The sequence below is a fragment of the Falco rusticolus genome, chromosome 13, assembly GCF_015220075.1.
Source record: "Falco rusticolus isolate bFalRus1 chromosome 13, bFalRus1.pri, whole genome shotgun sequence".
NCBI classification, from domain to species: domain Eukaryota; kingdom Metazoa; phylum Chordata; class Aves; order Falconiformes; family Falconidae; genus Falco; species Falco rusticolus.
In genome coordinates, this window is record NC_051199.1 from 6127894 (window position 1) to 6155196 (window position 27303).

Here is a 27303-nt window from a genome sequence, read left to right on the forward strand (position 1 = left end):
TCCCCTTTCTGCACGCTCAGGAATACGCCTCTAAAGAGCCTGAATGGAGAGTGTGCAAGTGTTACTGGTTACAGGTTATTTATATATTCTCCTGATGTTAAGCTACCCCTCACCTTCCACAAAGAATCCTTCTGATCTGCAAATACAGAGCATACAAAGCAGCAAAATTGTCAGCCCCGATGCCCAGGAGAGACAGCCTGTTACAACTCAGCCCTTCCAGCTTCTTCACACCTAAATCTCAAGGTGCTTTTTCACCTTATCCACACAGTGTCCACTTCAGTGGCCACGGAAGCGCCCCTCCAGCAATTTCAACAGCCTCCGTATCAGATACTTGCCTTGTGTCATGCTTATTTAAACAGAAGGGAGGTTTTATACTCCGTAAGAAGGGTCATGGGGCTACGAGCGTGTCTATTTGTTTAGGAATGAAGAGCAGAGATAGCAAGGAAAGAGCTGTTGCGAGGACAGGCCAGTTTCAATAGCCTTTTTTTTGGTGGTGCTCATTTCTGCCTGTTGCAGGGATAAGTCAAAAGACTCCCCCAACAGGGATGCAGGGACGTGCCCTTCCAGGTAGGATGAGGCATGTGCTTCCTCCCCATCCCCATGCCCCACCACTTCCTATGCTGAAACGAGCCAATGCTACCAGGATCGCTGCCCTCCGGCACTGCAGTAACTTAATGGCCTTACACGTATCCCTTCTTTTGGAAGTCTTACTACAATGCTTACCTCTGCTCTAATAAAGGCATTTATTCCCACAGCTAGATTTCTACTATTGCTCTTCACTCGGTAGTTGGGTTTGATGAGATGATTTCTCCAGGTGACTCATACTGTACCCTTGGTTCACCCGGGCATACCCGAGGCAGCAGTTCTCTGGGCAGCAAGCGTAGGTTAACAGCAAGCATGTCACATTTCGTGCTGGCTACCTTCTCCCTTCCCTTTGAAGATACACAAGACAGATGCTTATCGACCCTCTACCATGAACACCTCCAGCAAAAGTGTCCCTAACTGCTGCCACCAACACGTCCAGCTCCTCCAGGAGTGTGACTGATCTTGGCACCACTGACCAAAGAGCTCCCAGCTGCAGGGGCAGCCCCACCAGCGCTCGGAACGAGTCAAGGAAACGGCCCCAGAGAGCTTAGAGAAACCTGCAGCAGGCAGCTCTGGTAAGGAGAGGGCTGTGAGCCCTGCAGGCTTCTCTCTGAGCTCAGTAACTACAGGCTCAAATAACAGATAATCAGATCTTGTAAACTCATTTCCCTTAGCTCTGCTGACCAATGGTTTCTTTCCCTGTTTTACACACAGCAGACAAGGGCTTGTTCTATTTTCTTTGGCCCCGAGAGATAAAAGTTTTATATTTGTCACCGTGTATTTAATTTTCTGGGTTTCTTTCAGATTGTTATAGTCTGTCACAGCTTTATTCTCCAGTGCAAACCTGAAAATCATTGGGCCATGTCCTAACCCAGTTACATCAACTTATTGAGTGTCAAAACTGGGCTCGGTTTTACAGAAAAGGCTCTTCAGTGAATTAGTTTCCCAGGAAATCTTCAGGGATGTGAATCCACAGGCGGGTCCTGCTCCACTATGATACATGTATGATGTTTTCCTTGGCTAGGAATAAAACAGAACTGCTTCAGACACACTGTGCTTCAGCTGTATAAAATGTCTCGATTAGCATTTCTTGTTGTGTTTTCAGAAATAAAAGGAAAGAACAATAGACTCCAAATCTCATTCATAGCCGAAGCTGGCTTGCATAATTAAATGTAATTGTTAGCTTCTTAATAGCTTGGCATTTTCCACTGCACCTTTTGGAGAAGAGAAAAATCCAGACGGAGGAACTATTGAATTGTGAATGTTCATTCAGCATTCTCAGTAGGCATTTTCCTCTTGTATTTAAGCCAAAACAGTAAGTAATGTAGGCAGGAAGCATAGAGAGCAATTGCTTACTGGTGACCAAAGGTAAGAAAGGTCAAACGTTTATTTCCTATGTTGCTCTTATGCGTGCAGTGCCCAGAATCTTTTAATTATATTTCATGGTACTCTGAACTTGTACAAGGACATAAAATATATTTATAGCTCACTTAAACTCTTGGTAATGAAACAGTCATCCTACGTAGGACCTCTGCTAATCAACTGAAGACTTTCTGTGCATTAACTTTAAAAATGCAAAAAAGCAGTTGTTCGTTCTCCAACTGAAATGCTTATCACAGTTTAAAGGCAACAACAAAGAAAAGATACTCTTTTCCCCCCTTAGGTAACAGTTTCAGTCTGTATCAGTTCACCTGTGATGTTTGAAGTACAAAAATATAATTTCACTGGCAATGAATATTTATCACAACTGTTATTATGGCTCAACCACACTGTGCCAAACACTGAAGAAACATATAATAAAAAGATCACACCCCTTTAAAGTTTTTCCTGCCTGAATATGTCATTTTCTCTCTTTTAGACAACAACAAAAAAGGGGCAATCAAACAGAGAGGCCTGTAAAGATTTCACTTAACTAATCATACTTGATGCAAATTTCCGATGAGCAGACTGAGAAGCTCCCCGTTTGCTCCTCTGCTCCTGTAATTACACACCTCACAGCAAACCTACACATCTTACACAGATCTTCCATTCTGGGGACCTGTTTAAGGTGAATTTTGGGAAAGAAAATCAGCCAGGCAGGTTAACTGTTTCTAAGGCTGAGATTAAGGAAAGGAGTCAGTGCCTTACAACAGGACCAGCTGGCTGCCCTTGCTTTCCTTTCACCCTCCCAAAAAACGTCGGGCTGCGGCACACTGGAGTGGGTGGTGGTGCTGGGGAGGGGGGGAGGCAGGCTGGCCCTTGGCTCAGGCCAGCAGCACACATCCTGCTGCCCCACAAAGCTGGGAAAAGGGCTGCCAGACCACTGGGCTCCCAAACTGGCTACTGCTGATTTGATGCCACAAACCAAAACCTCTGGGGTGCAAGTGGGGCCTTGTTGTAGATTTGTAAAGACTACGGTCAAGTCTGTCTTATAATTGCAAAGCCAAACATCCCCATATTTAGGGAAAGGAAAAAAAATCAAGTTGCTGGTGAAACCTTAATTCAGCTCCCTGATGTGTGTGCACTGTGATACAATCTTTAATTAGCCTACGAGGAAATTAATAATTATGTACTGAGTGCAGGATTTGGCTGCTGTACAGTAAATAATGCACCACGCTACCCAACAAATGATGCTGATTCAGCAGACATCATCTATCATATGCCCTGCAAAACGCAAGGGGCCTGTGAAAAAAAAAAAAAGTCTAGGATCACATCATTAAAGAGTGAACATCAATAGTTTATTTGTGCCAGAGAGGGAGGCACAAATTAAGTCTGCACAGGGAATCACAGTGCTACCTTTTGCCTTCTTGCTTTTTCATGGTGGACCATGCAATCACAAAAATATTTAGTGTTTCTCATTTATTTCATACAGCAGACATGGCCAAACAGAAGCTGAACTGCTACACAGTTCAGGGACCTGATGGTGAGAGGTTGGGCACTACCAGGAAGACAAACGCACTGCTGGGCTGGGCTACCCTGTGACCTGCAGCGAGTTCAACACAGCGAGGGGGTGAGAAGGCAGTTTGCCCGGCTTAGCTCAACTATGTCTTCTCCAACCTGACTAAAAGCTGTTGCGACAGACGCAAAAGGCAGAGGATGTGAAATCCTGCAGAAACAAGAACAACTACAGTCCTTTTAAAGAGTTCCTCAAGCTGGACAAAATTCAGGTTTGAAATAGCCACGATTTTTATGAGCTGCAGCAAACGCACGCCTGATCTCTAAAATACTGGCTGTTTTTATCATGGGTACAGCCAACTGTGTAGCCTTCTGATTCACTCAAAAGTGTGAAGGGGGAAGATCAGTCGGTGCTCCCAGGCTCTTGATGCCAGCCAAAGCGGTGAGCACCGGAGGAGGAGGAACGCTACCTCTCTACAGTTATTAACAGGAGCCAAAACTGGAGAGCAAAGACACAGACAAGTCCTCAATTTACAGAGAACCAAGAGAAACAGGATGCTTTGCTTTTGCCCTCAGATGTCACAAATAAAGCACAAAGCAAACAAATTATGGCTATATATTGTTCTTGGCTATGTCCACCTAAGCCCTTGCTTTTCCTAATGACCAGCAGGGCAGGAGCAGAGCCGCAGGCATGGGTGGGTGCACCAGAAGACAGAAGAAATCCTGCTCTCAGGAAAGTAAATTCCAGCCATTTCCTCCCTGACAAGTTTACTACATGCTGCCGTGCGATACTTTTATTGGCATTCATTAGTCCTTGAGGACCAATTTATTCATTTTTAGCAGCATTAAAACAGAGGTTGCATTTTACAAGTGAATTGCTATACTGCTGGGGCTGTAGGACGCTGCTCAATTATCTCCAGTGTGTTAAAAGCTGAATCCAGACTCAACACTAACCTTAAATTGTAACAAACATTATTTCCCCAAAACTTGATTAACCGACAGTCTGATCCCCAGCTCGCAGCTGTCTCGGGCTTTTGGGGAGGGAGGCTGGGGGGTGTTGGGTTTGTTTTTATTTATATCATTGCCATGCAGCTTGGGAACCTGCAGAGCAGAGACAGTCACCACTGGGGTGCTCAGCAAATACATTACCTGCAAAACACTACTGGAAATGAAAACCAAAAGATTGAGAGCCCAGTACTGACAGTGAAGCTGCTCCTCTTTTTGCATCTGATTTCTCCTTCATTTGGAGCTTCACTTCTGTTTAAGAACAGCTGGAGACCACAATTTAGCATTTAGCTAGGTACCTGTGGCATTCCCAAGTCAAATTAACAAGCTTGTTACCTCTTGATATGTAAATATACTATAATATTCATTCCCAGTAACACCTATAGAGAAACACAAATTCCTGAAATTGGGGCTTGCTCCACTTCAACTGAAATGCACACACTTGGCTACATATGCACATACATATATATATTTTTTTATATATTTGACCCTTTCCCTTAATCAGCATCTCCAAGCCACTGAGTTTCAATTAATTCATGCTCTTGGCTGTACTACTTTAGAAAATATCATAGCCCTCATTCTACATATAAGAATAAAAATGCAAGCAATTTTCATGGCTCTCTGTATGGTAATTTATCCTATTTTGTTTAATTTTGTTTCAGACTGTCATTTGGTAGCTCTCACACGTTGAGCCATGGAAAGAGATTACCGTTATTGTTTTAAGTTGCAGGTGTAGTGATCAACGTGGACATGTACGTATCCCTCTTGGAGATGTAGCTATGACACATGGAGACAAGAGTTCCAGCATTACATGCAAAAATAAAGGTAATCAATAAAAAGGGGCTTTGGAGGGAAAACATTAATCCTTATTTCTTTTCTCCTTCATGAATGTTGCCTGACTTTTTCTGCCAGGGCTCTTGTATGGGCTGCTTTCATGTTGGCCTTCAGCTGAGGTGTGCACTGATGCCACCCCCTCGGTCAGCAGGAATTATCGCTGAGCAGTGTCGAACAACTTTCTGCAAGGGACGGATTCTGCTGGGAAAGCAGCAGATTAGAAATTAGAAATCTTTAAAAGCTCCTGATGAAACTATCATTTTTGTAAGTTCTCCTGAAGATGGTAATCTTGCTGAAGTAAAATTTGTAGTGTATCCTAGCCCTGGCTCCACTGACTCAGAGCACCTGACGAGAGGACTCTCGTTTTGCAGAACCAAGTCCTATGGAAGCTGGGTTTTCTGATTTCTATTTCTCCTTACGGTGAAACCCCCCCCCCCGCGCCCCGCAGCTCATTGGTGTCGTGGCCAAATCTGCAGGTTTAATGAGAATGACTTAACACTACCCAGTTTCTTCAGAGGTAGCTATGAACTGCTGGGTAAAATGAGGGTTTTCTTTCCCTCTAACTTGGCTAATTATAGAAAATACAAGAAATAGAATCAAAATACTCCGATGTAGCTTGGAAGGGAAGTGAGGCACTGGAAAAAGCTCTGCACATATTACACCGTGTTAACTGTGCTTTTAAATGCAAGAAGCTGTGCAGGTCTGAAGAGAGAAAATTAAATGACAATAGGAAAGGGGGGGAGAAGTGAAGCACCCTTAAGCAGCTGTAGCAAATACAAAGGTTAAATGTTCATCCACAAAGGCACCCAGCCTCTTTTTACCAGAAACAGGGATTATGTTTGACTCTCCCTGTAGATAGATCAATTCTCAGCCTACTTTTCACAGGCACATACCCATTGGTACTGCTGGTAGCCAGGCTACGCCCTAAAAACCAGCCCAACTCCCCTAATCACACAGGTTACCAGATGCCAAAAAACTCCTTTCCCCCATTTATCCAAGTTGTTTGCAGACCTCCCTCACGATTTTGACCATTACTTCCACTTTGGAAGGGGCCTTACACAAAAACCCCCACCTCATACCGACGACCCAAGGAACACTTTGAGCCAGTGCCTATTCCCTTAGGTTGGGGTTGCTGAGAACGAATGTATGGAAAGCTCTTGGTTGATAAACCCCTGTAAGACATGGAATGACATGATGTCTTTTGGTCTCTCACCAGAAAAGGGTCACTGCATTTTATGAAACAGAGGGACTTGTGGCACTCCTGCACCTTACCCAAAGCCAAGGGACCTGAGCAATCTTCCACCTCTAGCACAAGCCGTTTGCATGACCTTCCACTCATCTCTTCCCTCCATAGTCCACTCACCCAAACCTGTTTTTTGGTTTGTTTTTTTAAACAAAGCCCTTAGACCACAGGTTGAGTCTTAGACAGGCAGGATGCCCTGCAGGGCGTCAGAGTAACGAGAAGGTTCTTGGCTCTATGGATGCACTAGTTCAATGCCAATAACTAATAAAGCAGAATCAACAGTTTGCTGCGAGCATTTATGGTGAGAGAGAACAAAGTACTTCTATAATCTCAAATGAGAACAGATATCTTCAAGTACTCAAAATAACACAAACGCCTATGTCAGGACACGCCACACACTTCAGTAGCATATTTTCAAGCTTATTGTGTATGCCGATCTGTAAGCAGGGACAGTACCTTGCGGCTGGAGCCCTTGATGCTCTGGAATTACTGCAGCACCTGGCTAGGAATAGAGACGTGATCTTGGCAAATGCAAAGCTGTGGAGGAATTAACCAACTCAAGAGCTGATTCAGAGCACCTACATTTCTTTGCAATAGGGGTAAGCCCAGGCAATCCTAGTATCTTCCTCTTATGAGAAACACAGAGCATCAGAGAGCTGAAGGGTGAAAACTGCTTCACATGGAAACCAGTACACCAGCTGGAAGATGGAAACTGGTTCAAGACACAGGCTCTTCAGCAGAGCCATGCAGAAAAAACTCAGCTGTTTGTCTCCCATTTCACTGCTCTGACCTCCGCCTGGCCATCTGGGTGTAATACTGCTTCAGTCACTGAAGGCAACATCCAGCATTTGTAATAAAGGTTTGGCTGCTTGCTCTGTGAAATAAAGTTTTCAAAGAGCTTTGTGCATTAATCCCTGAATGTTAAAATAAACCCTGCCGACGCTTTCTTCTGAAATGACTATCTGGACATCACTAATTTCTTGCAAAATATGCCTGTGTCATCCGGTATCTCGGAAGAGCAGGTGCTTTCTTTTATGTCCCCAAGCAGATGCACATTTCACTGTTCTCTGAGCACTCAGAGGCAGCTTTTTTTTGACTATGTGACAAAACATGTTGACAGCTGCTGAAACCGAGATGCCTGATCTACCTTTTCTACCTAATCTGACTTCTGCAGGGATGAAGCAGCTCATCTCTTGGGGTGTGCAAGCCCTTGCAGGAGGCACCCCAGTGCAGAGCTCTCATCCCAGCCACTGCCTTGTTTGTCCTCTTTTCTTTCTATAAAAGAGAATATTGTGCCTATGCCATCTGTTAAGCAAAGTGCTGCACGTACATTGCAATATACCCTGCAGCACACAATGGAGCCTCGCAGATTAAATGTGAAGAGAAGTGGCTGTAAGGGGAGAGAAAACTCCAGGTGCTGGAGCTGTTACAGGTGAGCCTAAGCGTTTGCTTCCCCGAGGCAGCTACCTGTCAGGATTAATCTTGCTGAGTCCAGGAATGCGCCTTGGTAGACACCGCACCCCATTCCAGGAAACCATAAATACCAAACGAGGTGTTCAGCACCACACATGAAAGCATCTTCCTTCTGCAGAGCATGACTGCAGGGGAGTGACAGCCAGACTAGCATCAATCCTGCCTCATGCTGGGGTTTTCTTAAGGTGGTTCCTTGGGGGAAACAGAAGGAGGTGAGCATGGCTGCTTGCTGCCTTTCTCCAGGAGGTCTCCAAGGGAACCCCTTTATTTGTTTCCCTGTTCTGGATCCACCTGGGACCCCGCTTTTTTATTTCCAGGTTAAAGGATGTTCTTTCTGCCTCATCCACAAACCAACCCTAAGGGAAGGAAGTCCAGGGGAGCCAAAGGAATCATCTTTGATAGCCCCTCTTATAAGTACTTTATAAGATAATGTGACCAAGAGGCAAAGCTGGGGGACAACTAGCCTTCTTCTGAATGTTCTGAATGTTGTTGCCCAAGCAGCATGCAGGAGGGGGCACAAAACAATTAATGGTGCTTTGAGTAGCACGATTTTGCCAAACAGGGTACCCCTGGCCTGCCAAAGAAATGCAGTGCAGGTGATGAACGCTTATTTAGCAAAAGCAATTGACTCCCAGGTTTCTTTTCCTCCTGATTTTTTGTCATCTCACCAGGAAAAAAGATCATTGAGCTTCCTGCTTGTCCAAAACACCTTCCTCCTCCCCTTAATTCCCCCCTCCTCCTCAGTTTCCCTGGCTCTACTAGCTTTTTGTTTGGAAGCTGGAGTGGTTCAGGTCCATTTATACTTTTCTGTTTGGAAAAGATGCTTGTCCATGGGCACTGCTTGATATTAGATGTTCGGTTATGAGATGAGCAGAAGGCCGACACAAGGCTGATGTTTGGGAAGGCAAACATCAGGTGAGCCATGGAAGTCACCCTGATATCCCCATCTTGTATACCTGGAGGGATGGCTAAGCCTTCTGGCTCATGGGGTGCTGGCACCCGCTGCTGCCTCCCACCTGTCTGAGGATACCCCGGAGGCCAGCGCTCCCCTGCAGAGCTGAGCCCATTGCCAATGCCACCAACTGAGGCCACACACCACAATTTCAGGGGCAGAGCCCCAGCGTGGGGAGTTACCACAAAAAAAGAGCATTCCCAGGTAATTGTGGGCTTCGGGATCAGAAGCAATAAATTTAAAGTCCAAGCTCAAACTTGGCCCAAGGGAGCAGCCAGAGCCAATGCCAGGGGCAGTGGGAAGCAGCCAGCTCACCAAGCACAGACTGGGACAGCCAGAAGGACATTGCTGACTCCAGAAATGCTCCTTTCCACAACCTTTGAAACAATGGATTTTATTTCTAAAGACAGCATCACTTCCATATTTTGAGGCATAAGCAGCCCCTGGAACATTTATTTCCTGCTTCTACATATACACATCATCGACGGCACCCCACCAAACCCAAACCATGCCATGGCTCCACAAAACACCCATGGCTGAGACTTGGCGCAGTGGCAGCAAGACACTGGAAGTGCAGAGCAGTTGTTTTGGGGCAACATGTTTAGGCACACAGGCATTGCAGTCCCTATATCCCAGACAATCATTGCTTTCGTCTTGTGTCAATCATTTTCCGCACAGCGCAGTGCCCCATCTCTCAGAAGACATCTTTTGGTGCATGGGCCACCGAATTTGGATACCTTAAATTTCAGGCTGGCAGGGCTTATGATTCACGTTATCATCAACTGAGAAAATACCTGCAAAATTCAGATTCAGGTCTGGATTTTGTAGTCCGGGTTTGAAGTAAGTGAGGTAGGACAGAACTCTGCCTGTGGAGGCAGCTCCACAGCCTCCTGATTAGCTTCCTTAAGCATCCATAGGCTATGTAAATAAAGTCTCGCTCCCCAGACAGTCTTTTTAGGGGCTGAAACCCTAGGTACTGTGGGTTAAATAAGTCAGTTCCTCTGACAAAGACACATTTGGTTCAATTTTAAAGAAGGGCCCTTTAGAAATCTCTAAAATTTTAACCATCAGTATGTAACAGCTTCTGGGATGTTCCTCACCTTGTAACACTTAAAACAATGATTCATCTTCATAAGAAATATGTAACTGTCTAAAACTAACTCTCAAATAATGTTAATTATCTGCATGGTCTGCATTTTAGCATATGCGATTTCCAGTTACCAACACTGGACATTATTAAAGCTTTTAAGTGACATCAGCTTTCCAATGAGCAGCCCCCTATAAAATACATAATTTTTAATCTGCCTTTGATTGCCACAGATTAAAAATCTCAGAATTTACGAGAGCTACAAATCGGGTTTAGACTGTGCAGTGTGGAATAAAAGCCAAGATTTTTGGTTCCGCTTGTTGATATTTCCTGAAAACATGAAACAATTCTGAAAGGACAGATTTCCTGGCTCACAGCTAAAGGTCAGCAGTCACAGAGGGAGCGCTCGCTAAGTGTACCAAAATGATTGGGAAGGAAAGATTGCCACAACATTGAAGTATTATTAAAAAGTGATTTAAGTGGGGGAAATGGGAGAAAAGAGAGAGACAGACAAGGATTAGACTCTGAACAAGCGAGCTTTCATCAAGACTAGAAAAACAGCATTGTTCCTTGCTGCTTGCAGCCTCTCACTGTCACTCTAAGCATCACTCACTCCTGTTCCCTCTTTCGTCCCCTCTCCCAGCCCAACCCATGCTGCCACCCCAGCCTGCACTGGCTCTGAACGGGACTGCTCCGACCAGGCAACACAAACCACTTCTCTGGCCTTTCCTGCACAGCCCAGAGGTTTTTCCTGACTCATCTCTATAACAGCTTGTGGAGGTACAAGTTTCATTGGGAAGGACAGGAGTTTTAAAGTCCCATGGCTTTGTGCAAGGCTGACATACAGTTGTGTGATATGCAAGAAAAAACTCATTTTCCCAAGGGATCTTCCCCCAGCCTGCCCCATGTTTATAACTTGCTCTCAGCACAATTCCAGAACCAAAGCACTTCCCAGGCCAACCCCTGCTCTGCAGCCGGCAGAGGGGGCAGCAGGCAGCTCACAGCAGTTTCCTGAAACCATCTGCTTTAACAAAGTTCCTTGTCCAAGTATTTAATTTTATAACAATTGATACTGAAACTTCCCCATCCAGTGAGATGATACCAGTTTGAAAACAAGCACAACCTGCAATTAAAATCTCTGAGGCATGTATAACGTTGGTAAACACCTCTAAAACAATATTTAGTACCAGTCTCAACAGAGACTATCCCAGTTCCCTCCAAGACTCCCAAGTTTGTTTTCAATTTTATTATTAACTTTTTTTTTTCTAATAAAGTATGGGGTATGTACAATTTTCCAGGCAAATAAACTCTGACCAAAACCAACCTAGCAGCCTCCAGCAGGTCCCTGCCACAGGCTGTGCACCACGTTAATGATGCTCCACTCCCTGCCTGACCAAGAGCTGGGGGACATCAGAATTAACAAAGAATTTGTGCATATAATCCTTCTAATGAAATACCACAACTCTGATCTCAACATCCTCCCTAACACTGACTTATCAAAAGCATATGCTCCCATCACTCATGGTCTGTGCATTTGCTTTTGTTTGGTTTTTTTTTTTCTTTCTTTTTTTTTAAATTAAACCAATCAGTTGTAGAGCAAAATACTACCTTTTCAACTAAAACGTTAACAGCAAGCCAATGACCGCATGTGTAGCTCAAATCTGATGCCCCCAAATCCTGTTAACTACAGTAAACTAAAGCAAAACAACAAATGCACTAGTAAGCAGCTAAGCAATACTGTAGGCTGTTCAACTTTAAATTGGCAGATTTAAATTAATTGGCAGAAACTTTAAAACTGGCAGATCCTGGAGGAAGGGAATCCCAGAAGGCACGTGTCCTCGTCCTATGCAGAGAGCACACTCAAACCATAGGATCCTATTCTGCATATATCACTTCAGAATATATGGCTATACCTATCATATGTCATCTGTATTTTGTATGTACGTTTTCTCTAAAAATACTCTGTATGAGATAAAGGACACTGCTCTTGGCCACAGAGCATTTGCCCCAAAAGCAGCCAGTGAGACTGACACAACAGATTATAATTCCTTGCAATGGGATAAAACTGTAGCTCAAAGTAGAGGTGCGCTAACAATTTAGGGCTTCACAGACCCCAACCTGAAAGGATGAATTATTCTCCAAAGCAAAATGTTGAACACTAGCATAGAGAATATTACTTCAGAGGCAGATTATAGTAGCCTTGCTATTTTCCATCTGGAGCTTCAGGGCAATTTACAAGTAGAGACTATTGCCATGATCAGTGGTGAGATTACAGAAGCAACATTTGCTGTGATGAACCTAAAAAAGGCAGCTCCAGGCCTAAAGTTCAATGTGCCACACCTGCTAGCAGAGAATATATGAATAATCTGATCTCCAGGCTGCAAATATTACAAGAAAGGGTTGGACAGCCCCATGCAGTGGAGCCTCACCCACTACATCCTCCTAAGGCCAAACAAAATCACTAATATGAAGACAAGCTGTGCATCGATACCTGTGCAACCCCAAAACAGTCTAAGCTGCTGCTAATGAAATCCAGCAAAACCAGGCATCCAGTGCCAGAAAGACTAGAACTCATCTCTCTGACATTAAAAAATTCTTTTATTGAACAGCTCTAAACAGTACCACCTGCAAAAAGCCTTGTTAACTGTGAGATTAATAACGTTAGCTGGAAGATAGGGTGGTTTCTATGGCATTGCTTCAGGACCTGAGGCAATTCCGCTGCCCCATCACCAGAACTCCCTCAAATTTTAAACCATCTATGCATTAGCTAAGGAAAAAAACCCAACCCTACTGCTTATAGGTAAAGTCATGCTTGAAACTCAGGCACAATATGATAATTTTTTTAAAATAATGTCTTGCATAAATTATAAACTATACATTGATTGCAAGAGTAGTTAAGCAAACTAAAAGGGTATAATGGGAGCAGGAGACATCTTCCTGGCCTTGTGGGCTCAAGTGGAGGTTATTCCCACTGCAAAACACCAATGATCTGTGCATTATGGTCTGTAAAGTAATACTTGGCTTATTGAACACTTACTTTGTTTGAAGCTTAAAGGAAACTTGGGCATGCACCACAGAAATAAAGCTCTATTTTTGTAAAATGCTGGGGAACAAAAACAAAAATGGAAAGCCCTTACAGCTCTAATTGGCATCTCAAGACAAGCATCCCCCTTTCATGGTTTTGCTTACTATTATTCTTATTGCTGTTATTATTAATCTACCAAAACATCACACGCATACTAAACCGTTCTTCACTAGGCAATTTCTGCTCGTCAATTTAATCCTCAAAGCTACCATCAAATTTTGCACTCTCTTACATGACAGATGTAGAACTATGTTCTTTTGAGTGTCTGTGGCAAAAGCAAAGAGCAGATGTACCAGCCAATGCTGCAATAGGCAGTGGAGGGAGGGGGTACCAAGGCCGGCGGATGATCTGCATTAACCCCTGCGAAGGGCTGGATTTCACAGGTCAGCAAGCGCACTCAGTGGCTGCTGCGTCAGGTCCCATTCAGACATCAGTCCAAGCAACCAGCATTGTAAGGCTCTTTTGAAAATCCTTGTTACCACTTCTTAAGGCAGGTGAAAATCAATTAATTTTGAGGTTTTAAAGAAATGCCTTTGCTGTGGTCAACCTTGGCCACACAGTTACAATGCATTTTGCAGAGATGCACTGCCTTTTCTTTCTATTTAGTGTAAAAGCACTTAATCTTGGTTACCAGCTCCCTGAAGGTCAGGCTTATTTCTTTAGATCTATTATTTACTGCTTGAAATTTCCAGTTCCACCTTTCCAGCTATTATAGCTTCTTTCCCCAACTCCTATTCTTTTCACGATAAATACATATGACGACTGTTGATAAAGTTAGGAGGACCGTCATTCTAAATGTCTGACCTTCTTCAAAATCTGATAATGGATACAGTTTCTGAATCATAGGTCATCTCAATTTTGCCAATAAACCATTTATTTCCAGTGGCCTTCAGACCTTGAGGTTTACTGTGCGCTGCAAATGGATTCTTCAGGGAAACAGAAGACAGCCATCCTCAGCCTTTGCTTAGTGCATTAGGAGAGATACTGTCCTTTGGAGAGTTTGGTTGTCCACAACATCTCATGCACCACAGTCTCTAAAACCTTCACTGCCATGTAACATTTTCTGATGTTTGTATGAAGCTCAAAGCTATAAGCATCTTGTGTGAACTAACCTCCTTTACATTTGCAATTTATATGAAAAGGGCAGAAAAAAAATCTATGCTTCCTTAAACCCTCCCAATCTACTGAGGGCTATCCAGTCACCTTTACCATATTGTTCAACTTAGAGCTCAAGGCACAGTGCCAAGTTTTACATCACTACCTCAAATGTTATGCTGCTGTGGTAAGACCCGATTACGCCATGCTCGTAAAAGCTGTGTCAGTGCCAAGGTACACAATTTGTTGGTAGGAGTGCCTGCCAGCCTCCTTCAATGGCTTCACTGAAATGAGTTCTCAAAATGACTTGGTCTTGCAAAAACACTGCCAGAGGTATAATTCCTGTTGAAGGTCGACACTTCACGTAAACTACTGAGCAAGGTGCAGAGGAAGGCATTGAACACAAATGCCTGGCTTGATCAGTGCTTGGAAAGTTAAGCAGTGACTAGATCCTGAGCAAGGGGGAACTGAGCAGGATTTACTTACCGTCAAAACTTCTGTGCTGCGCTGTTAGGGTTGTCTGCACAGAACGACCGGCTTCTTTCATCATGGCTTCAAATTCACTTCGGCTTTTGTTTGCAAAGTTCTCCTCCATCTCGCTGGTGCAGCAAGTATAGCCTTGTGGGCAGATTCGCAGGTGCTCCCCTAAAATGAGAGAAAACGTACTTGAATGGCCAGGTCTGGAAAAGGAAGGATTTCAACCCAGACAACCTCAGCATAAAAACATTGCAGCTCCCTATTTACCTAGATCTGCATCAGGCTTTACGTGTTTACCTCCTAACTGGACTTATCCTGCATTATTATAGTGGTTGGTATGAATGCAAGTACAAATTTTCTCACTGCTGACTCTGAGCCAAGGACACAAAATTCGTCCGTGGGGCAAGGAGAAGGGAAATACAAGCGTTTCCTGCTCAAAGTCTGCCCTACAATCCAGCTCTGCCCAGAATCCCAGAAGACATGGAAGTCTCTTATTCAATGACGTACTAGTCATCCTCACTAGACTTAACATGTATATTAGTACAACTGTTTGAAACTACTTTGTCAAGAAAAAAACCAACTCCAACATTTTCCCTGACCTCCCAAACTATCCCCCCACTCCATCCTGAGAAGGCATTTCCTTAACCAGAGAGGTGAGATTAGTGAGAAGTTTTCAAAAGACAGGGATGTGCTGAATGTCAGTTTGGGTGACTAATTACCCTCCACAGATTTTGAAATCTGCTCATTTACTATTTTTTCAATGAAAAATTTCTCTCTCAGAAAGAGACAAGACCACCCAAAAAAGGGGTTGCTATGACAATTACTGATGGAATATACCCTTGGCTATAGGGAAGGACAGGAAAGGTAAGAGGACTCGGCAGTCAAATTGAAAAATTCTTCAGTATCAGAGCTCCTCCTGCCCTCTGCACATCTCTTTATTGTGGAGAAGCAAGTGTTTGCACAGGCAGAGTCAGCAACATTTTAAAAATAATTGCTTAAGTTCTTATGAGTCCTTACAAAGAAAGACACATCCACCTGCAAACACACCCTACGTTTCTCCTTACCCAGCAATACGAATTCATTTGGATGAAATCAAACATCAGGGGTATTTTTTTTAAAGAATAACACCACCACCCCCCGCCCTTGGTTCCAAGCACACACTGAGATAAACCAGTTACAAAGAAGTTACTGTGCTTAACATAATTTGATTGGGATTGCCAATGATTTTGCTGGCAGTTTTACAGGACTGCTGTCTTAACGTCATAGCTGAGCTGAAACATACATTTACAATCATGTTTTATCTTGTGAGTCTCGACAGCTTCAAATCTTGAACCTGCACAGTCCTCCAGAGTTTCCCATTAAAGTCCTGAGCTATTTCCAGCATAGAGCCCTTAGCAAATGGGTGCCTCCGGGTAAAGGGTCTTTGAAACTGGGCATGTGTCCTTCCCTTGTGAATGCCATGTCATTAGTAGCCTGACTAAGAGCAATTTTGACAGGAGTGCTCTGTAGCTGATGTACTTTAGGCAGAAGACGTTCAGGATGAGTTTGCATTTTGCTGGCCCTCAGGTCCGTGCTCACAGATGGCTCTGGAGCAACCTCTGCAGGGCGCTGGGGTGAGCTTGCCCTTGGAAAACAGGTTATCGCGTCCACTTCCATGGACAGGGCAGCCTTCCTGCCTATGTAATGGGAATTGCTGCCCACCAGCATAACTCCCAGCATCAGGCTCATGTTGTGCTCCCAGCTGAGAGGAGCGTCAGTGTCCTGTCTCCCACGGGACCCCCCTCCCAGTCCCCACGAGCACCCAGGCACCACTGTGACACACCGTCAAGAGCAATGGGGAAAGCAGCAACTTGCTTCAATATAAAAAACTAAGAGTTGAATACTAGCATCACGCGGCTTAATGCTTGCCACGCAAAACACAGTGTAAGGTGCAGTGCCTGCAAGCGGGGCTGCCCCAGCAAGGGGACACCTACACGTTCATCATCGGCTTAGGCCTCTCCTTCCTTCACAAACGAGATCATTGCAATTCATTCCCTGAGATCCCTTCTGTAAAGCTGCATTTGTACAAGAAACTCACAGTGAGGATGGCTGATGTGTGACCGAGAGGCAGAAAAAAGGAGTGGTGACTTTTTGACAAGACACAGCTTTGTTTCCTGTGGTGGCAAACTAAAAACTTTCTTCTCGTCTGGCCTCTCCCACCCGATTTCTGCTGCCAGGGGGTTTCTGGCAAGGATCAGTCGTTCGCTGGCAGCTGTTTTACTGCGGCGTGCACCCTTCCATGCTGCTCTCAGTACCCCCAGGACCTCTCTGAAAGGCCTATCAACAAGGAAACGGATCCCAAAGGATCCCAATGGCTCCCTAAGACTGCCTTTACCACCATGTCTCAGTTGCTGACACATTTTGCAGACGAGGCCCTGGTTGCGTGACCCCTTGGCCCCCAAGGCACCCAAAAGCACGAGCGCTCCCGCCACCGCTCCATTCCCCACCGGTGCTCGCAGGTTCAGCCTAGGCCTCGGGCACCGCCTTACCAACCCCCCATGTTGGTACACCAAGGTAAAGCAGTGGGAAGCCGCCACCTGGGAACCCGCAGCTCCCGGCCTGCCGGCAGTGAGCCGGCCCGGCCGCGCCATGCTCTGCTAACCCCTCCGGCACGGCCAGGCCGCAGCCCTGCCTGGAACCGGGAGAGCAAACGCGGCTGCCAGGGCTACCCACCCGGGAAACGTTCACTATTATTATTTAACCAGGAGACACCTACAAGTTCACCAAAGCTGCTGGTTCCCCAAACAGGCTTTAGGAACAAAAAGGGGAACGTGTGGGGATTGCCTCTGGGGAAGAAGGCGGCCTGCCCACAGTGAGGAAGAGGACGTGGAGGAAGAGCCCCACAACGCACCCCAGCTCCCTGAGGAACGACGAGGGGTGGTAGAAGCGCGAGGCCTGCTAATTAAAACGTAACGTGACGTGACTGGACAAACACCTCTCCTCTCCCGCCCTGGGCGGAGCAGGGCGCGTGTTTCAGCAGGATGGCAGGGGTCCAATGCCTTGCCATGGAGCACATCTTCCAGCAGCTGCCGGCCAGCCCGCACCGCCGGGTCGGGGGGAACAGACAGAAAGCCAGCGAAAAGTCACACCCATAGCTAAAATGGCTTCATTTTACACAACTTTGTGAATTGCATATAGAATTTAAAGCCTGAACTCACAGCAGTTTCAATCCCTTTTGAAGCAACATTTATCTTCGGTTACTGCAGGCATTTGTACGGGTACTCAGCACCACAGCACTTTATCTCAGTGGGGAGCAAAGTTTTTACCATTTGTCTTTGTAATTCAAACTCAGTGCACACAAAACAGTCTTACAGCACTATAAAAATACTTTGCTTTTTAACCTGACCCACCCTGGAAACATTATACTATTATTATTTAACCATTTTTATTGACTCCAAAATAAACGCACTCTCGACTGTATTTTTGCTCTCCTTGTATTTCAAAGTTCATTTGTTTGCTAACTTGCCGTCACCACTGAAGCTACACTATAAATATCTCTGGGTTCCCTTGGTAGGAGATTATCTGCAGATACCTACGGAGAGCTGGAGGTGTTTTATGAGGAGTAAATCTGCAAGATACCCTGCGCGTTCTCCTCTCCACTGCTGCGTCAGAGAAATTTCCCCTCGTATACAGCTGACATGATGCTAACTGCTTGCTCCAGAGCACATGCTCCTGGTGCCTGGAAGAGCTTTATAGAAAGCACATGAGCATGGCAGAAGCTAAACTGGCAGCAAGCAGAGGTCCATTCCAAACCTCCCTGACGATAACAAAAACACTTTCAGTGACTCAGGCCAACTCCATCAGGCCCAGAGAGAATTACACTGCTCCATGTGAGTCTGTAAGTGAAACCCAGCCATCTTCCCTGAGCCCTTGACTTGCAACCCCCCAGCTGAGCGTGGCTGGTAGTGGAGCACGGAGGTGCCCAGGGTGCACTCAATGGCTCAGCTAGTACCAGCTCCACGCTGCCCTAAGCGCTCTGGATTTAAGACACACTTGTAAGAAAGACAGGATGCACTTTGGGATGCTCGGCTTCCCTTCAGAAAACTATTGGCTTGCCCAAGCCTCCAGCAGCCAAAATATGTGGTTCCATCTGGGTCTCCCTTGAAGAGCCACCTCTCCTGCAAAGGCTGCCGAAGGCGTGGTGGGATGTAACCCACCTATTTCACAGTCTCTTGGAAATGAAGACAGGGCAGAGCATGCATGAAAACAGCATCAAACAAATATCTCATTTATGATTAACTGCCCTAGAGTGGAAAGGAACAGGCAGGAGGCTGATGACAAGAAAATATCACACTGCCTGGCTACAGGCTTGAATTGTCCTTCAAATACCCTCTCAGCTGGCTGGGTTAACAGATCATTTTGGCTATCAGATTCATTACTGCCTTTGAGAGTGCTGAACATGAAATCACTTGACAACTTCCTCGTCAGGGGTGGAGCCGGCTGGGCTGCTTTGCAGCAGGGTCCTCACAGGAGGAATACCCCTGCTCTCAGCCACCACCAACACAAGCTGAGACGGGGCTCAGCTCCCCGCTTCTTCCCCCGCGTGCTCCCAGCACCACTGCCCTGGCCCATGCAGGCTCCCCTTGGCCACGGGCCCGCCTGCCACGGGCTGTGCCGGGAGCTGCTGCAGCCATGGCGTGTGGTGTAACGCACTGGGGCTGCACGATCTCAGCTGGCTGAAGACGGAAAAGCTCTCTAGCTGTTCACTGCGGCTGTGTTTCACCCCACCATGAGGCTCCATAGCCATGGAACCAAGAGAGAAGGGCAGTCCCAGGGGTGTAAAATGCAATACTGAGAGATGAGTCCTTGGCTCCTTTAACCATGTAAATAGCGCTATTTCTATTTCTCTCACAGGATGTTGGAGATTGAATTCATTACAATGTTTGCAGAAGGTTTCGGGTTATTCGGATGTGTCAGAGTATCTAAATGCAAATTATTACAAAATCATTCCTCCCAGAGGTTAATTTACTTCAGGCTGTGATAAATCTGTCATGATTCTTCCCTCATATTTGTAGCCCTCCTCCCACTCGCTTTCCAAACTGCTCCAAAACCTCTTTTCACACTCCTAGATCAAAACTGACCTCTGGTTGCCTCAATCCAGTCCCCCATGCCAGGACACCTACTGCCCAAACCCCCTCCTTGGGGGTTTCTGGGTGGATATGTCTCAGGCAATCAGGCTTGCTGAAGTCCCACACGGCTGAGACCCCCCTGCCAGGCACGGCAGGGACACCAGGATGCAGCCCCTGGCCAGGTACAGCCAGTAAACATGAGAGCACCCAGCAGCTGAGGAGCTCCAGCCCTCTCCTCCTGCCCCTGGCAAGCACAACCACCTGTTGGCCTCTCCCTCTTCATACCTAAACCCCATCCAGGGTAATGAGCAACACAGTCAGGAACTGACGGCCAAACAGTGGAATTCAGACCATGAGTTTTTGATTTTTTTTTTGTTCTCCCTTCTGTTGCGTGGTGTTTGGTTGTTTTTTTTTTTCCCCATGTCAGAGTGTCTGCAGCGGATACAAAACGAGCCTGGAGGTGGTACAGATGTTAAAAATACCTTGCAAAGAGGTACCGCAATGAAAGTAAATCCCCTTCCTTATGCCTCCCAGCTTTTCCTGCTTCAGGTGTTCCTGTCCCCATCTCTCTTGAAATACATCACTTTAAAGAGAACATGATTTAGCACATGCTGATAAGTAACTGACAGCATGGCCTCTAGCACTAGTACCCTGATGCTATCTTGAAACAGTCTTGTCACAGATAACTCCTAGAGGGAATGGGGGTACCCAAAAAACGTTCGGACTAGGAGACAGTCCTGGCAGACCGCCCTAGGAAGAGCTCTTCATGCCCTTTTCATTCTAGATGCACTGAGAAACATCAGCTGATAAGCCATTTCCAGACACCTACGCCCCATAAAATTTGTGTAAGGTGTCCGGATGCACAGCTGGTCTCTCATAGTAGCTACTAACATCAAACTGAACTGGCTACCAGACTACTCTATTAAGGAGACTGCGTATCAGGAATTTTCCCATATCGCAAAGGCAGGTGTTAGCTAAGAGCTGTGCAGCCCATTTCTTTGCTTTGCAGTCAGCTGCTGGCAAAACACGGTATCTTCTATTTTCTGATAATGTACTAAGAGAATTGTCTTTGGCTTCGGTTTGCACATAATGTCACAGCAGGTCTGAATATTAAGTATTAGTATGGCAAGGCTTTACACTTTGATCAAAATGCACCGGGACATGTCCTCCCCGGTCTCAGCGATACCACCGGCTGAGGATATGCATGGTGAGGCAGGGCTGTAGGCTGGCCAAGAGAAATCAGGGCAGGATATGGTCATGAGGAAGGGCTGTACTCACGTGAAGTCATGATTTTCCTGCACTTTCATACCAAGGAGCACCTCAGGATAAGTAGAGGTGGCAGGGTGTAGCTGGGAACCGGCCCCACCACTGACTCGGTGGGCACCTTGGATGAGCCAGACTGGGAGCTAATGCAATGAGGGGGAGGGGAGAGCCAGAGATAAGCTGTCTGCTTTACCAGCACCCTGCTGGAACCCCCCAATGACATCAGCACGTGCTACGTGGCAGGACCCAGGTTAACCCAGCCCAAGGTCACTGCACAGAGGACTGTGAGGAAGAGGCAGATGCCATCTCACATGCTGCATCCACAGCAGCCTCCCCATGCACATCAGTGCTGCCTCCCAGACTCAGTAAGGCGAGAGGGATTGGGTTCTAGCACAACCAGCCCCTATTTCTCTTTGCTGCTGCTGAGGGAGTAGCTGGGTATCTCAAGGGACTGATAACAAGGGCATGAAGTCTTTTCAAGCTGCACGCCACAGGTCTGAATTTGTCCCGTGTCAGCAGCTTTTGTAATGCCTTACCATCTGACTGCTGATCAAATAGCTTGTGCTATCTGGGATGAACTAATGTTTTCGTTCCAGATAAAGAAAACAAGCACTACGTTCCACATCAGTGATAAAAACAGCAAACCAGAGAAAATAGCTAGAGAATATGCTTATTCTCTTAAAGCAATGCACGTGTTTAAGATGAGACAATAGCAAAACATTAAATGCTTGTTCTCACAGTTTATCATTCAAACCAGGATTATACCAACAGAAGTGAACAACCAAGAGCAGATAATCCATAAGATTTTCTTTTTCCACGCCTTACCTTTCTACTCAACCAGGATTTAATAAACTATCAAAACACTGTTAACCAAATAAGACAACTTAATCTGGCTACTGTGCGGAGTTGGCTCCCTACCAGGTTAGCAGGGTTCTGTTATTGCATTACGGTGAAACCCTGACACAGGGACAGATACAGGTATTTCTGAGAAATATCACAACTGGCATCCTCAGAGCAGAAAAGCACAGATGGGTGGGAGGGCTTCGGGACTGCTGCGTTTCCTACTGACACAGGCCATTCAAGTTGGGAGCCCGGCTCCCAGGGAGCTGGGTGGGAGGGTGCAGGGGAGGCTGAACGGGGATTTCCTCTGTATTTGCTCTGTTGATGTGTTGAAATACTTTGGGCTCCTTAGGCTGTCAACTCAGTGTCACGCTCACACGCTGCAAGGGTGGTATCAATTTGTTTAATCCTAGACCCTGATGTCAGAGGAATTTATAAAGCAGGCAAACATGGTTAAAAAAAAAGAAAAGCTAATTAACAGAGGAGAAAGAGTCATGTCTATGTCCTGGAAAAATACTGAGTTCAGAGCAGATGCCTTAAGAAATGACAGTCTGAAAATCCGGATGTCATCTATGTACGTTACAGTGGCAAACTGCCCAAAGGAAGGGGACAGAGAAAATGTCACAAATGCTGACAACAGACCTGATTCTTACTGAAAACACTTCACCCATGCATTGCTCCTTTCCATTTTGGGAGTGTCTTTCTGAATGAAATGGAAATACCCCTTCCCACCACTCTGCTCCCCCTGTTTCTCACTCAGGACCTGGATCTGCCCATAGCTACATGGGCCTGACTGCCTCTGCCTCCGAGATGTGCACATGCAGCAGGAATCAGCACAGGGTGCAATGATCCAAGCCTGTGTTTAAAGACAAAGTAGGAAACACTTTATAATTTGCAGCAGAAAATATTTTTTTCAGCGGTTTGAGAGAGGAATTGAAGAATGAGAGCCAAATCCACACATTCCACAAGTAATGAGGGACCTCTATCTAGCAGAACTGACTGAACACACCAAACCCCAACACTCCTCAGATGCTCTTCTGGGCACTGGACCCACTGTTGGGAAGCTCCTGAGCAGGTCTGTGCCCCAGGAAAGGAGATAATCCATTATGAAAGGCTTCAAAGGGGAGCTGGGACATGGTCTACAATTAGCACTCTCCAAATAAATCAGTCTTGAAAGAAGCCCTCAGTTCGGACTAGACCAGTCGCAAGGATCATGGAGAAACACACAGGGAGTTCACTGTTACACTCTTTCCTCTCCCCTTCTCTGAAAAACAGAAAACTCTTAAAAAAAAGAATCTTAGACAAGGGAAGAATTATCTTGTCTCTTCACATAACACTTGTGGGGACGTATTGAAGTTGTGTGTTGTAATCCATCACTATCAACCTCTTTCAGAGTTGTCCTGAGCACATCAGCTTCTCACCAGATGTTTTGGTTCTTTTATTTCTTTCCTTCTTCTTGGAACAAAGAGTCTTTTTATCCTCAGTTTGCTGCAATCTAAAATAAGATCAAACTGGAAACCTATCACTCTTATCAGATGCAGCTTCACTGGAGGCTTCATAACAACATAAATATGTTATTACATAAGAGGCAAAGCAATTCATTAAGCAGGATCCCTTTTTCCAATTTCTTCTCAGAAAAACATCTACTGGAGAAACTGTCAGCTCTTCCCCATGGACTAGCAGCTTGCTGCCAGAAGGATCAGACTGGAAAAGGAATCTCAGTAGTAAATTGAGGATTAAAGATGTGGTTCCCACTAAGAGGTTTAAGAGGTGAAGGTTTTTGGTTTATTCTCCATTAAGAAGAAGAAAAAAAAAAAAAAGCTATGGGGCAATAATTCATATGATCCATGACAGAAACCTGAGGAAGAGTTTGGTCAAAAACAACAGGCTTTTCCAGCCCCCTGCTGAAGCCCTACAAGGAAAATGGTGACACTGCACTTTGGGTTATTTTGGGGTAAAGAGGCTAAGGAGCTTCAGAAAGCTTGTAAGATTGTTGCTCAAGAATGGGGAGTGCTTGTGGCTAGTCCCAGTCATTTCAGTGCAAAGAACAAACCTGGATTAACCTCTCCCAGAGGAGTCAACATTCAGAGAACATGTCCTTCTAAGCCCAGCAAAGCTGCTCAAGCAGTAGATGTTGGTGTGAAAATCATGAAAAGCATCTTTCTGGGTTTCAGACACATGCTCAACACCAGGTTCCTGCAAGGCACCCCATATTTCTTACCCCTCTGCCACCCTTGCAGGATGCTGTGCTGAGCAGGATGTACCACACCAGAGGAGGAGGTTGGGCACGATGCACAAGTGGGCTGGCACGGCTGCCCACTGTGATGAGCTACACTCCTGGCTGGTAGCTTGCCCAAATGAGGACCACATGCTGCTTCCTCCTGCTGAGCACAGCTACAGACACTGCTGGAAGCATCGGGGACTCTGGGGGCAGCCCATTCCCTTCCTACAGGAGGGTGTATGCGCCCAAGAAGGATCTTGCCTTCTAGCAACAAAAATCTCCCAAGGGAAAACAAACAAATTAAAAAACCTCAATCACTCTGTCTGCTGGTAAGAATGAAAACGACTCCTGAGTTTGCAAAAAAACTTGTCTTTAAACAGTTATTAAACAAACTAAGGTCTTAGATCTGAACCTGATTCTGAGAGTTTGCAAAACCAAAATGCCTATGCCTAAAAATTTAAGAAATTAGGTTTAATGACACTCATTAATCTTGAATTCCATAAATATGTGTATACTTTTCAAAATTAAAAGTAAGAAGATGCATGTAATAAATTGTCTGCACCCCAAAAATTCAGGATCATCTTTTTACAGATCGTTGTAAAAACTTAAAGAGACTTTACCTACGCAGAGTTGTTGGCTTGTGCCATACATTAGGAATGCTTATATCTTCTCCAAAACTCTTTGCTGTATGTGTTGGCAGGGATGTGGGAAGGTGCAGGATTGGAGGGGCAAGTTCTGATTGCTGTGGGCTTTTTCACTTTGCAACTTGAAGCTCTTGTCAGCCCCAGAAATACTTGGTACTTCTTCAGCTTTATTTGTCTCATGAATATTTTGGCCGGCAGCAAAAGCGCTGAACAACTGTGGAGCCCTTTCCTACAATTTGAGTCACAATGAAAGGAAACGGCAAGTACGGGGTCATCTTGTGGGAAGACAAAATTGCAGACTTCCAGTTTGACAAAACTGATGCAGCTGAAGCAGAACTTGGACAGACGAGTACCAGCGTCAAGGCTGGAGTCTGCAGAAGCCTCTGGCCACTGTGTGCAAGAAATCTGCAGCAGAAGGAACTCAATATGCTGCCTTTCACTTCTGGTTGCAGAAGCATGTAGGTGAAACCTGTGCCATCGCTCTTCTTTTTTATGTTTCCATCTGATCTTCCAAAAGCAGGTTACAGAAAACTGCCTGTAAACCCAAAGATGCAATGGATATCCATAAAGAGCTCCTCTTCCACCCCTAAAATTAATCCAGGGGTATAAGGAGATGAGGGCACCAGCCTGGTCCTGCCACAACCATTCCATGAACAGATTTCTGCTTCCACAAGAGTCAAACCCTCACCTTTGACCCCTGCACAGAGAGGTGACCCAGAGGACCAGGTTTAAACTGGGATGAAGATGTAAAATTCCAATGCTCTGCTAGATCTCAGCATGGTTCATAGTGCGTATGCCCAAAATTTTACCAGAGAAATTTATTTTAAGCAACTTCTGTTTGAAAACTTAATGGAAGTGTAGCTGTTCTCCCCTGAGCGTCAGGAACAGATGACTAAGAAATGTTGCCAGTATCTGTCTTTCAGCGAGATTAGTGTTGGGTTTGTGTGGTATCCTATTTATAACTTTGACAAACAGCTCACCCAATCATTTCATACTTAATCATAGCTGTCTGCCCAGCTCCCTTCAGAGAAAAGCTTTTCAAAAAGTATGTGCCAACATAATACGAACAAAAGGAAGCAAACCACAGTCAAGAAAAAATAGACCTTGCTCCCCAAACCAGCAACCAGCAAAAGCTCACGAGCTATACAGAAACCAGGTCTTGGTAAATCATAAGGCGTAATTAGAGCATCATTATTCATGGGACTGCATAGCTATAGTTAGTCAGTGTTTCCACTGTAAACCCCTATTTTCATAGAGGTTTGCAACTCAGCTGCAAGAAATTAGTCTGTGATGAAATTTGGCAGTAGAAATTTTAGAGCAAGGATTATTTTTTTTTAAACCATTCAAAGATTCCACCCCCCACCCCACCCCCCTTCAATTCCTCTCTTACTTCTGAGGCTGTAGCAGTACTTGTAAAAGAAACAGAAAACACTTCTGCGTGCTCTTTGATGTTTGGTTTCTGTGCATGTCTCCGTGTGGTTAATGGGACCAAAAGCACCAATTTAGTGGGGATTTTCAAATATAGAAGTCTTAAAAAATTGAAGTTGCGACTCCCACAACAATTACAACTCTACTTTCCTTTGGATGTATTCATAAGTATTACGATCTATGGTGTTAATTGCTACGCATTAAGGGGCCTTCACATTCAGAGTAAACCCTACATATTCACCAAGTGCCAAAGACGGGTTTATTTTTCATGGGATAGAGCTGTTAGATTTCTTTACATCTTTCTTTCTTTGAAATAACATTTTCCAGGGATTATAAGAGATTACTTTCTGCTGGACTCGTCCTTAAGCCGTACATTTGCCTGGCTGCTTCCTCCCTGCCTACCTGATTCTTCCAGTGGGGCTCACGTTTCAGCACGTACACAGGCATCCTTGCGACCACTAAGAGCAAGCAGGAGGATATGAAAGGGACAGAAGAAACATCGTGATGGGACATTTTATCCCAGTCAGTGCCAGACAGAGCCTTTCACAACATTTTCAACTACTTAAGAGGAACAGACTGCTGTTTGCCTTTGTAAGAACATTAGAAGAATGCATTTGCTCTTTTCCAACTAGCTCTGGCTGAAGCAATCCTAGAGATTCAGCATCCCCAGATATGAATGAGATTTACTTTCACACATATGGACCACATGCTAGCAAGGTACAGCAGTCTCTGGGCACTATGCCTGGTTGTCACTGCATGCCACAAGCGGCATACATCAGAAGGTACCTGCTTCAAGTGCAGTCCCAGCTCAGAGTGGTGGAACAGTTGCTCAGCTTGAAAAAAACACTGTAAAACAGTGAGTCTGAAGATTTACAAGCCTCAGTTTGGAACTGGATCACTGTGAGTGGTCTGAGTGTCCATCCCCATATCTTTGGTGGACAGGTTTTTAAAGAGCTGACTAGTTTATGCAGGCAATTTGATTTTCTAGTGAAACAGATGCCAGCACGTAGCATCACCATGCTTCAGACCCTGTATTCCTGGACCTTGACGTTGGCATATGGGGAAGTGGGCCACCTCTGAGCTTCTAAC

The 27303-nt window shown here is 45.3% G+C and overlaps 1 protein-coding gene across 2 annotated transcripts in view; it reads right to left on the reverse strand.

Moving 5' to 3' along the window:
* The window catches only part of GPC1 (glypican 1), a 222277-nt gene that overhangs the window by 90936 nt on the left and 104038 nt on the right, over positions 1-27303 (reverse strand). For both annotated transcript variants that reach the window (XM_037407431.1, XM_037407430.1), the window contains exon 2: positions 14720-14878. In XM_037407431.1, coding sequence (XP_037263328.1) covers positions 14720-14828 — 109 coding nt within the window. In that variant the 5' untranslated portion in view covers positions 14829-14878. The remainder of the gene's footprint in view (positions 1-14719; positions 14879-27303) is intronic.